The sequence below is a fragment of the Belonocnema kinseyi genome, chromosome 1 (assembly GCF_010883055.1).
Source record: "Belonocnema kinseyi isolate 2016_QV_RU_SX_M_011 chromosome 1, B_treatae_v1, whole genome shotgun sequence".
NCBI classification, from domain to species: domain Eukaryota; kingdom Metazoa; phylum Arthropoda; class Insecta; order Hymenoptera; family Cynipidae; genus Belonocnema; species Belonocnema kinseyi.
The window spans coordinates 73,386,844-73,399,756 of record NC_046657.1 but is presented as its reverse complement, the minus strand read 5'-3'; the positions used below and the strand labels follow the sequence as shown (position 1 = coordinate 73,399,756).

The 12,913-nt window shown below is 29.4% G+C and overlaps 1 protein-coding gene across 4 annotated transcripts in view; it reads left to right on the top strand.

Moving 5' to 3' along the window:
- Positions 1-12,913, top strand: part of LOC117167463 (telomerase-binding protein EST1A) — a 356,887-nt gene that overhangs the window by 212,751 nt on the left and 131,223 nt on the right. For all 4 annotated transcript variants that reach the window (XM_033352451.1, XM_033352433.1, XM_033352441.1 and 1 more), the window contains one exon: positions 8,262-8,335. In XM_033352451.1, coding sequence (XP_033208342.1) covers positions 8,262-8,335 — 74 coding nt within the window. The remainder of the gene's footprint in view (positions 1-8,261; positions 8,336-12,913) is intronic.

The window sequence follows — 12,913 nt, the reverse complement described above, 5'->3', positions numbered from 1 at the left end:
CCCCCCTAAATTTTCTTAATTCTATACCCCACATTTCTGTTATTTTCCCTCTCCTGATTTCCCGTCACTTTTCGTGCTTCACCTACCTTAATATTCCCTATCCCCTCATTCTCTCTAATATTATTTTATTTATCCTCGCCTCATTTCTCCTTACTTCCTCTACTTCCCATCTCCTTATTTTCCCTTACTTCTCCTACTTTCCCCGTTCTTATTTTCCCTAACTGCTTTTACTTCCCAGCTTTTTATTTCCCGTTTATCTTTTTCCTTTCTTATAATTTACCCTCACTTCCCATTACTTGCTTTTCTTTTCCTCACCTCATTTCCCCCTTACTTTATATACTCTCCGGCTTCTTATTTCCTCTCATTTTTCCTCTCACTTTCCCTTACTTGCTTTTCTTCCCCTCACATTCCCCTCGCTTCCTCTACATCCCATCTCCTTATTTCCTCCATCTTCCCCTCCTCATTTTGCCCTCACTTTCTATACTTCCCATTTTCATATTTCAGCTCACATCCCCTTACTCGCCCTAATCCCCCTTCCCTTATTTCCCCTTAATCTCCTTATTTCTCCTCACTTTCCCTTCCCTCATTTGCTCTCACTTCATACACGTCCCATATCCTAATTTTCCCTATTTCCCTTGGCCTTATTTTCCCTTACCTGCCCTACTTCCCCTTCCCCCTTTTCTTCATACTTCCTCTACCTCTTCTCTCCTTATTTCCCCTGTCTTTTCATACTTGTCATCTACCCATTTCTCCTTACTTCTCCTACTTGACCTACTTCCCAAATTATAATTTCCCCTCATTTCCCCTTTTTGAAGAAAAAGTACGGTGGACGGACGAATGGACACCCGACTGAAAATATAAGGGCATCTTCCCGGGTCAAAGAAATCCTAAAAATGTCGTACTAATACAATGAAAAAAAAGATTACTTGTACCAAGTGAATTTTACTTAGCTGAAATAAGTGAAACACCTGTTTATTTTCCAAGCTATATTTATTTGAGGCTAATAAATATAAGAACTTTGATGGAGAAAATGATTGATTTCAGTTTAAAGAATTTTTAATAGGATTAAGTTAACATTGGGTGATTTAAAAGTGCGATCTATTGGTTGGAGGGGAATATTTCCTTGAATAAAGGAAATATTATTTGAAGAAAAAAATAATAAATTTTCAAGTAAATGAGTGACAGATTGTACCAAATTTTTAAACAGTTTAAGCAAAAATTTATCCCGCTGATTAAAAAAAAAAAATTTCTTTGGCCTAAACAACGCGCGGGCGAAATAAAGTAGTTCGTACTTCAATTGTAGTACATATTTACTTGAATCAACAACCGGATCCTTTCAGCCTAATTATAATTAACATTCTTAATATTATACATATTTAATATAAACAAATCAGATAATTTAAAATCTTGAATGAACCTGAAACAGAAATTTCGATGAAAAATCCACCTCCGTCAGGAATCAAACTTATGCAAAAGAAATATTTCTTTAATCTAAAGAAGTATTAAATTTTAAAAAATTACCCCAAATTAATAAATGTTTGTTAAAAAAAATAATTACTTTGTTGGAATAAATTTTTATTTGTTATGAATAATTAAATTCTAGTAATCAAATGAAATATTTCTTCCAACTAAAGAAATAAATATTTATCTAAACACAAAATTATTATTTTTAATTAAATCCTTAGTTCTTTGATTTAAATTAACCTAAATACTTGATTTAAGTATGGAAAAATTAATTTTAAAAATCAGATTTGACCGAATCAATACATTTTGAATCAATGAAATCATTTTCTTGAATGTAAGAAATATTTATTTGAATCGAGAAAATATAGCACAAGAATTCATTTCTTTAGATCAACAAAAGATATGCAAAGAAATATGATTCAAGTGAATGAATTTATTTGGTTCAAAAAATGTTTTTTTCCAGTGTACTGCAAATATTTCTTCTTTCTGTTAAATAGTATTATTTACTGATGAAATAAGTAAAAATAAGAATTTCAGATGATTTTTTCAAGGATTTATGCACTATTTTTATTTATAATACCAGGGAAAAGTAAACGATTCTTAGTCCATCAACATTTCCATTTGATTATTACATTCACATGTAGGGGCATCTATTTTTGAAAATATTGGTCGTTAAACTGATCCATCCACCAACACAAAAAAAAAGTAATTCAAGCCGTCGGTTTTTAATTGTTCTTCCTGAAATGTTGTTGGCATCTCCTGCAAGATAAAAGTCCTTGCTTGCATTTCCGATTCAAAACTCATCAAAGTTTAAATATTTTTACAAATTCCTTTTGAACACTTCAAACTCTGTATTCTTCAGTTTTGAGGACTTCACTTTGGACATTTGAATAACCGCGAAAAATGCTTGAAAATCTGTGGAAATGAGAAAGAATTTTTTTCTGAGTCTTGAAAAGTCCAAAAAATGTGCACGAACTTTGTCTCTTTTTTTTTTTTTAATCAAACGGTACTATGAACTTTGTAATGTGTTGATCATTCGATAAGAGTCAAGTTCTGCTCTAGAATTGACTTCCCGGGTGGTTCGTAAAATGTGGTAGCTTTCGTGCTCGAAGAGTTCTGAAGGCGCCATCGTTTTTCTTGAGACTCGATCCGATTGCTCTGTCTCTGTTCCTCTGTCTCTCTGTCTCTCTTTCTCTGTTGTCGTTGTAGTCCTGTAGGTGAACGTGTTTGAGCTAGCAAGGATTTATGAAGCGATGCGAGTTTGCACCCACGCGATCCGTTGGTGGTCAGTGTCATGAGCTGAACCTGGACCGTACGAGTATCCACTCATTATGCAAGCAACACCCCGATTAATGTACTTTTCACATAAATTCGCCCCTCGTGTCCTGTCCTCGCGACGAGTCAATGGAATAACCCAGCGATCGGCCACCTCGATTTGATGACCAATGATTGGTAACATGTTTTTTTGTGGCTAATAATTGGCCTCGTCGTTCAGGTGGCCAATAATTGATCACGTAGTTTAGTTGAATAATGATTGAACACCTAATTTGGTGGTCAAGAAATGGCTAATTACTTGAGGGGGTCAATAATTGGTAACAGGGTTTAGGTGGCTAATTATTGGGCACGTAGTTTAAGTATCCAATTATTGGTTCAGTTAGCCAATTATTGACCAACTAGTTAATTGGCCGAATAATTAGTAACATAGTTCAGGTGGCTAATGATTGACCAACTAATTTATGTGAACAATTATTGAACAACTAATTCATGTGGAAAATCATTGACCAACTAGTTTAGGTGACCAATGATTGATTTGTTAGTTTAGGTAGTCTATCATTATTGACCAACTAGTTCAGGTGGAAAATAATTGAACAACTAGTTTAGGTGGTTAATAATTGACTAATTAGTTTAGCTGGCCTGTAATTATTGACCAACTGGTTCATATAATACATAATTAGTAACATAGTTTAGGTGACCAATGCTTGACCAATTAGTTTAGGTGGCCAATGACTGAGAATTTAGTTGAGGTAGCTAATGATTGCCCAACTAGTTTAGGTGGCCTGTAATTATTTACCAACTGGTTCATTTGCTAAATATTTAGTAACATAGTTTGGGTGGCCAATGATTGACCAACTAATTTATGTGGCCAATGATTGATCGATTAGTTTAGGTAGCATATAATTATTGATCAACTAGTTTAGGTGGCTAAAGATTGCTCAATTATTGTAGGTGGCCAATCATTGACGAATAACTTCAGGTAACTAATGATTGATCTACTAATTTAGGTGACCTATAATTATTTATCAACTAGTTCAGGTTGGCTACAATTATTGACCAACTAGTTTAGGTGGCCAATGATTGGCCAATTAGTTTAGGTGGCCATTGATTGACCAATTAGTTGAGGTAACTAATGATTCCTCAACTATTTTAGGTGGCCTATAATTATTGACCAACTGGTTCATTTGCTAAATATTTAGTAACATAGTTTGGGTGGCCAATGATTGACCAACTAATTTATGTGGCCAATGATTGATCGATTAGTTTAGGTAGCATATAATTATTGATCAACTAGTTTAGGTGGCTAAAGATTGCTCAATTATTGTAGGTGGCTAATGATTGACCAAATATTTTAGGTAACTAATGATTGGCTAACTAGTTTAGGTGGCCTATAATTATTGACTGACTATTTCAGATGTACAATGATTGACCAACTAGTTTAGGTGACCTATAATTATTCATTAACTAGTTCAGGTTGGCTACAATTATTGACCAACTAGTTTAGGTGGCCAATGAATGGCCAATTACTTTAGATGGCTAATGACTGGCCGATTAGTTTAAATGGTCAATCATTGACGAATTAGCTTAGGTAACTAATGATTAACGAACTAATTTAGGTGGCCTATAATTATTGATCAACTAGTTTAGGTGGTCAATGATTGACCAACTAATTTATGTGGCCAATGATTAATCAATTAATTTAGGTGGCCAATGATTGATCAATTAATTTAGGTGGCCTATAATTATTGACCAACTAGTTTAGATGGTTAATAATTGACTACTTAGTTCAGGTGGCCAATGATTGACCAACTATTTTAGGTAACTAATGATTGGCCAACTAGTTTAGGTGGTCTATAATTATTGCCTAACTAGATGGACAATGATTGACCAATTCGATTAGATGGCTATTGATTGACCAATTAGTTTAGGTGGTCAATCATTGACGAATCAGTTTAGATAACTAATCATTGACCAACTATTTTAGGTGCCTAAAATTGGTCAGCTAGTTTAGGTGGGCTATAATTACTGACCCACTAGTTTAGGTGGTCAATGATTGACCAATTAGTTTAGGTGGTCAATGATTGACCAATTAGCTTAGGTGGCTAATGATTGATTACCTAATTTTGTTGGTCAATAACTAACCACGTACTTTACGTAGCGAAACGAATTTTCAAATAAAATTATGATTCTTTAACCAAAAAAATGAACTTACAAGAATGTTATTTTAACCAAGAAGTTGAATTTTCAACCCAGAAGGATAAATTTTCAACGAAAAATATCATAGTTGATATTTCAAATAAATATTTTAATTTAAAAAAAGCAGTTGCTGTTCAACAAAATCGTTTAATTTTCTGCAAAATTGTAAAAACTCTCCAGCGCAATATACCAATTTATTACACAACAGTTGGATTCTCAACGCAAAGTTGTGAATTTTCAAAAAAAGTTCATTTTCAACCGAAACAGAGTAACTTTTAATCAGACAGTTGTATTTTTCAGTGCAAATATTAAATTTCTACAATGTTGAAGAAAATAGTTGATTTACAGTGAAAGAAAATTGTTATTCAAGAAAGAAAAATAATTTTAATCAAATTAATGAAATATCTATCCAAAAATACGAATTTTCAACCAATTAATAAAATTTTTTTATAAAAAATAAGTTCTTGGCCAAAAATTCAATATTAAAATTTAAATCTTTTTTGTTTGAAATATAAATTGCTACATTTTTCGTTAATAATTCAACTACATAGTCTAGCACTTTTCTTTAAAATTCGTTTTTAATTGGCAGAAATTAATTTTTTTAACTAAAAATTTAACTTTTCATTTTTTTTTCAAAATTTGTTTTTTATAATTAAATATTTATTTATTTTTCGGAAAATTAATTTCTTTGACTATGTTTAAAAAAGCATACTATTGTTTTAAAAATTCCCTTTTTATTGTGAAAAATAATTTTTTCAACTGCATATATAAGTATTCTATTTTTTGTAAAAAAAATGGATCTTCCTTAGTTGAAAATTCAACTATTTCGTTGAAAATTCGTTTTTTGTGACTAAAAATAAATTTTTTAACTGTAAATTTTGGGTTGAATATTGATTTTTTCAAAGTTGAAATTGCATTTTTTTGAAATCTGTCTTTTCTTGTAAAAAATTAATATCCTTGGTTGAAAATTTATTTTTTGTTTAAAAATTTCTCATTTTAGTTTAAAATTAATTTCTTTGGTTAAAAATTGAACTATATTTTGTTGAAAAGTTTTCTATTTCGTTGAAAATTAATCTTTTTTGTTCGAAATTCAACTAATTCGTTCAAAATTGATTATTTTTTATTAAAGATTTGGTTAAATATTTAACTATTTTATTGAAAATTTGTATATTTTGTAGAAAATTCATCTTCCAGGTCGAAAAGTCAACTATTTGGGTCGAGAGTAATTGTTATTGCAGATTTGTCAATATAGTTGAAAATTCTTTTCCTTTTTAAAAATTAAACTTTTTTGTTTTAAGTTATTTTTTTTATCCTAATCTGAAATTTATCTGTTTGGTTAAAAATTCGACTTTTGTTGTAGAAAATTATTCTTGGTTTTTTTGTTCTGTTTGAAAATTAATTTTTGCCGCTGAAAATGTAGCTACTTCGTATTTGTTTGTGAATTTGTCTTCTTTAGTCAAAAATTGAACTGTGTGTTTGAAAATTCATCAATTTGATTAAAAGTTCAATTTGTTGCTATAGAAAATGAATCTTCTGGTTTGAAAATTTATTTTTGTTTAAAAAATCCTTAATTTAGTAAAAATAATCGTTTCTTTGGTTAAATATTTAACTATTCTATTTAAAATTCGTGTATTTTGTAGAAAGTTCATCTTTAAAGTCGAAAATTCAACTATTTTATTAGAAATGAATTTTTTTGCAGATTTGCCATTATAATTTAAAATTAATTTTTTTAAAATTAAACTATTTTGTTTAAAGTTATTTTTTTATCTTCAGTCGAAAATTTAGCTATTTGGTTGAAAATTCAACTTTTGTTGTAGAAAATTATTCTTCTCGGTTGAAAATTAATTCTTTTTGTCGTTATGGATTCCTTGTTTTACTTCAAAATTCATTTCTATGGTTAAAAATTTAACTATTCTATTGAAATTTTTGTATTTTTTTGATCATTTTTTTAAATTTAATATTTATCATTATAGTTGAAAATTAATTTCTTTTTAGAAAACTGGACTATTTTGTTGAAAATTCTTTTTTTTTTCGTTTGAAAATTAATTTTTGCAGCTGAAAATGTAATTATTTCGTTTTTTTTTTTGAAAATGTATCTTTAGTCGAAAATTTAGCTGTTAAGTTGAAAATTCATCAAGTTGAACCTTTGCTGCATAAAATTAATCTTCTCGTTTAAAAATCTATTTTGTGGTTCGAAATTCCTCATTTAGTAAAGAGAAATTCATTTCTTTGGTTAGAAATTTAACTATTTAAAAAAAACGTATCTATTTTTCATGAAATCATCTTTTCTATTAGAAAATTAATTCCATTTATTTACAAATTATCTTATTTTATAATATTAATTTCCTTGGTAGCAAATTAAACCTAAAAGAAAAATTTTAAACATTTAGGGAAAAATCAGGGAAAGTTAGGTGGTTTCAAAATTAGTATTTCGTATCCACCCTGCATTTTAAATAACGGAATTTAAGTTTAATTGTATTAGGACATTCTGGTTCATATTCAAAACTTGATAAATTTTATAACACTATTTTGACATTATTATTTTTTTTTGTGACCTGCCTACAGTGGATAATGCAACCTAGAGTGGATAATCATTAATTAGGAGCAGAAATAAAAGAAAAAAATTAATTTTCATTTAGATTTATTAGCACATGTATCGGGACTTTTAATTAAATTAAATTAATTATGTTTCGTACATTAGTATTTTTAAATAATGATTATCCACTGTGAGTCGCATTATCCACTGTGGAAAGGTTACCCCTTTATGTATTGTTGAGATGCACATTGCACACGTAAGTACTGTCTCTCTCGAGGTGAGATCAAAACTACAAGTTGTAGATTACGGCATCCAGAAACAGAGAGAGAGAGAGAGAGAGAGAGAGACTGGTAACTCATGATGTAGCAGCAGCAGGAGCTTCCATGATTCATAGGTAAAGCCTTGACTCGATTTCTTCTTCCGGGAGGAACCCCTGCCGGAGGGGTTGATTCTTATCAGGATTGGGATCGGTAGGAATAGGAAATAATATCATGGACCAGTCAGGGACAGCGGTTCCGTAACTGAGGTTGGGTTATTAATATTGTCGATAAGGTAGGACAAGATTCACGTGCGCTAGCTCAAATACATTGCAACGTCTTTTTCCCTTTTGCCCTTTTTTCTATTGCCTTTGACAAAGTGACTCCACGAGTCGCGTTTTACTATTTTATATTCTTTCTCTTTTCGACTATCTATTATTTTTATTTTTTTATTGTTGTAATTTTTACTTTTAAATTTAATTTCTATTTTTTTTTTAATATTCAAAACGAGAATGAGAGGAAATGTTTTGCAGATCTGGTGCGATTGGATGCTTTGTCACAGCACAGTTTGGAATCCACCACCATCTTGTGCGGACTACAGAGTTGGGTAAGTTGTAAATACAGAAAAATAATGCTTTTTTTTTTTAATCTAACAAATATTTCTGTGGGTGTTAATACGAATTTTGTTCTCTTGCCAAACTAAAAAATTGCAATTGAATTTTAGCATTTGCAATACATTCGAGGAATTAAAATAGAATCCTGCATATGAATTATAATTCTTTTTAATAAAATTGAATTCTTGTCATTAAAATAAAATTCTGGTTACTGAAAATGAAGTTCAACAATTGAAATTAAATTCTAACGATTAAAATTTCATTCTTGCAAAGAAAATTGAATTCTAGACTCTAAAATGTAAGTGATTAAAATTCAGTTTTAACTCTTGAAAGTGATTTTTAATAAATTAAACTCTGGCTATTAAAATAGAATTCTTGCAAATGAAATTGAATTATAACATTTAAAATTGCATTCCAGTATATAAAATTGAATTCTATTGAATTCTAGAAATTATAATTGAAGTCTCGATATTAAAATAGAATTCCGGGACTGAAATTGAATTTTAACAATTAAAATTGAATTTGTGCATATAATAATAATTCCTAACTATTGGAAAAGAACTCTGGCAATTGAAATTGAATTCGATTGATCAGAATTGAATTCTAGACTATAAAATTGAATTCTATTGATTACAATGGAATTCTAGAATATAAAATTGAATTCTAACTATTACAAAATTGAATTCTAGTATATAAAATTAAATTCTGGCTATTAAAATGGAATGCTTGCAATTGAAATTGAATTATAACATTTAAAATTGTATTCAAGCATATAAAATTTAATTCTATTGAGTTCTAGAAATTAGAATTGAATTCTAGATATTAAATAGAATACTGGAAACTGAAATTGAATTCTAACAATTGAAATTGAATTCGATTAATCAAAATTGAATTCTAGACTACAAAATTGAATGCTATTGATTACATTTGAATTTTACAATATAAAATTAAATTCTGGCTATTAAAATAGAATTCTTGCAATTGAAATTGAATTATAACATTTAAAATTGTATTCCAGCATATAAAATCGAATTCTATTGAATTCTAGAAATTAGAATTGAATTCTCGATATTAAAATAGAATTCTGGGAACTGAAATTGACTTCTAGCAATTGAAATTGCATTCGAGCATATAAAATTCATAACTACTAAAAAAGAACTCTGGCAGTCGAAATTGAATTTGAATAAATAAAATTCAATTCTAGACTATAAAATTAAATTCTATTGATTACAATTGAATAATAGAATATAAAATTGAATTCTAGCATGTAAAATTGAATTCTAACTATTACAAAATTGAATTCTAGCATATAAAATTAAATTATGGCTATTAAAATAGAATTCTTGCAAATAAAATTGAATTGTAACATTTAAAATTGTATTCAAGCATATAAAATTTAATTCTATTGAATTTCAGAAATTAGAATAGAATTCCAGATATTAAATAGAATACTGGCAACTGAAATTGAATTCGAGCATATAAAAATAATTCATAACTATTAAAAAAGAACTCTGGCAGTTGAAATTGAATTCGATTATTCAAAATTGAATTCTAGACTATACAATTGAATTCTAGAATATAAAATTGAATTCTATCATGTAAAATTGAATTATAACATTTAAAATTGCATTCTTAGATATAAAATGTAATTTTATCAATTAAAATTGAATTATATTATTAAAAATGAATTCTAGCAACTAAAATTTCATTCTACTCGGAAAGAAATTTCAAGATATTAATTCATGAAACTGCTCCTTGATCTTATTCTAGCTTTGGCGCAAAAACTAAGATTTCGGAACCATTGCTCTTAAAGCATCGGCCGTTGCTTTAAAAGCAAGGGATCTGAGATTTTAGTTCTTGCGATTAATTTAGAATAAGATCAAGCAGCCTTTGTGTAAATTAATTTCAGAAAATTTCTCTCCGTGTAGCTATTAAAATAGAATTCTTGCAATTGAAATTGAATTCTAACATTTAAAATTGCATTCTGGCATATGAAATTGAATTCTAGTACATAAAATTGATATCTAGTTATTTAAATGGAATTCTGGCAATTTAAATTGAATTGTCGCTATTAAAATAGAATTCTCGCTATTAAAATTTTATTCTACTCATTAAAATTGAATATCAGCCATTACAATTGAATTCCAGCAACTGAATTTTCATTTAGTAAATAAAATTTAATTCTATAAATCGAAATGAAATTCTAGCGATACAAGTTGAATTGAATCAATTCAAAATTGATTCTAGTTATTAAAATTTTATTCTAGTAATTCAATTGAATTCTAGAAATTAAATTCTGTTATAGTGATACAAATTGTATGTTTGAAATTTAAATATATTTCTTTTTATTCGAATCTAATTAGAGAAATTCAATTTTAGTTATTAAAATTGAAAAGTAGTCAATTCTAGCCACCAAATTCTATTCTATCCATTCAAATTGAAGTATAGAATTCGGATTACAATTAAAATAATTATAATTTTAAATTACCAATTAAATGAAATTCTAGCAACTAAATTATATTCTAGCAATTCAAATTAGATTATATACATAAATTGAAATACAATTCCTCTTATAAAATTTAATTTTATTAATTCAAATTTAATGCATTGAAAGGGAATTATAGCAATTTGAATTCAATTCTATTTGTTGAAATTGAAAACTAGCTATGAGCTTAAATTCCAGCTTGTAAACTCTGTACTAGCAATGAAAATTGAAATATAGAATTCGATTTTCAATTAAAACACTTTAATTATATAAATTACTTTTTTTACATTTAAAAATAAAATCTCTTGTTTAAATTCAATTCTAGCAACCAAATTCTATTCTTGTAAATTAAATTGAATTATACAAATTGAAATACAATTCTAAGAATTCAATTCCAGATATTTTAATTTAATTATAGGAATTAAATTCCATTAAAATTGAATGTTAGTAAATTCAAATTGACTTCTTGCTAAGTTATGTAAATAACCAAATTCAAATTGAAATATAGCAATTATTGAATTTTATTTTCATTTATTTGAATCTAATTATTTTAGAAATTGAATTCCAGTTATTCCAATTGCATTATAGAAATTGTAATACAACTCTAGCAACAAGCGAATAAATTAAATTCCATCAGAATTAAATAATAATTAAATTCAAATTGACTTCTTGCTAAGTAGCGTACATTGAACCAAATTCAAATTGAATTTCAATCAAACTACACAAATCGACCGATTTTTCTAAAATTCTAGTGAATTAACGATCGAATTAAACCCTAGCAATGGACTACTATTAATCTTACCCTATTCAGAGGAAGAAAAATAATTTTAAAAACCGATGAGTAATGCATGATCGTATATCTTGAAAATTCATTGGCCAGAAGCAGTTCAAGTTTAAGTGAGTGATTACAAAAGCGCGACCAGTCCTCTCACTCTGAGGTGTCAACAACTCATAATCTGAGATCTTTTGATATGTCGGGCTCGAAACTAAACTGAGAAATAAATGATGTTGGTGTCCGCTGATGCAAGTTTTACGAGAACGGATAGCTACAAAGTAGCGACGTTGTAGTCGTAGGTTGGGTTACCTTAGGTCATGGCCATCCGCTACCCAGCATTCGCTTAGCTGCGTAGAACCGTGATAGTTTCTGCCAGATCATCGCTTCTGCTCACCTGTATGAATAATTTTTCTCCATGCATTATTAATACTTTATTTATCGAAGAGACCCCGGGAGTTTTTGTCCAGTAGTTGTCCATCGATTCCATCGCGATGCAGAAGCTACCCTATTGAATTCCTAAATCTGGAACAGCGGGCAAACATCCCATTCTGGTTTGTTCCGTAACCACCTGGGCTTGTCCCGTCTTATCTTATCCCATTGACACTTGATGACACTAATACTTTACGGTACTGGACACTTGGCGCGATCGGACACTTGGCGTCACGGGAAATTTAACGAAATTCAACGAAATTTAATGACACGAGAAAATTTGACATTCTTAGATAGGACACTTAACGAGCATTGACACTTTACAACACTTGAAGACACTGTACAGTTGATGATAGTGGACACTTGACTACACTTGAGAATAGTGGACACTTGGCGACAGTTGACGCTTGTAAACACTTTGATGTTTACACTTGGAGACACTGACAATTTAAGGAAAATTCCCATTTGACGACATTGGGCATTTGACGACACTCATTACTTCACGATAATTCAAATTTCGCGACACTAGACACTTGACGCCAGTTCAAATTTAACAAAAGTTCAAGGTTGACGACAGTGGACACTTGACGTCACTGGAAATTTAACCACGACAAATCAAACGAAAATAAAAAAAACTTTACATCACTGAATACTTGAAGAATTTCGACAGTTGACATCATTGGACACTTGCCGCGACAATAAAGTTAACGAAAATTCAAACTTGACGTCACTGGAAACTTGGCGGCACTTGACGCCACTACAAATTTAATGAAAATGAACAAATTTGAAGTCACTGAATACTTGACGAATTTGAACAATTGACAAAACTGGACACTTGTCCCGACTATAAAATTAACGAAAATTCTAACTTGATGAAACCGG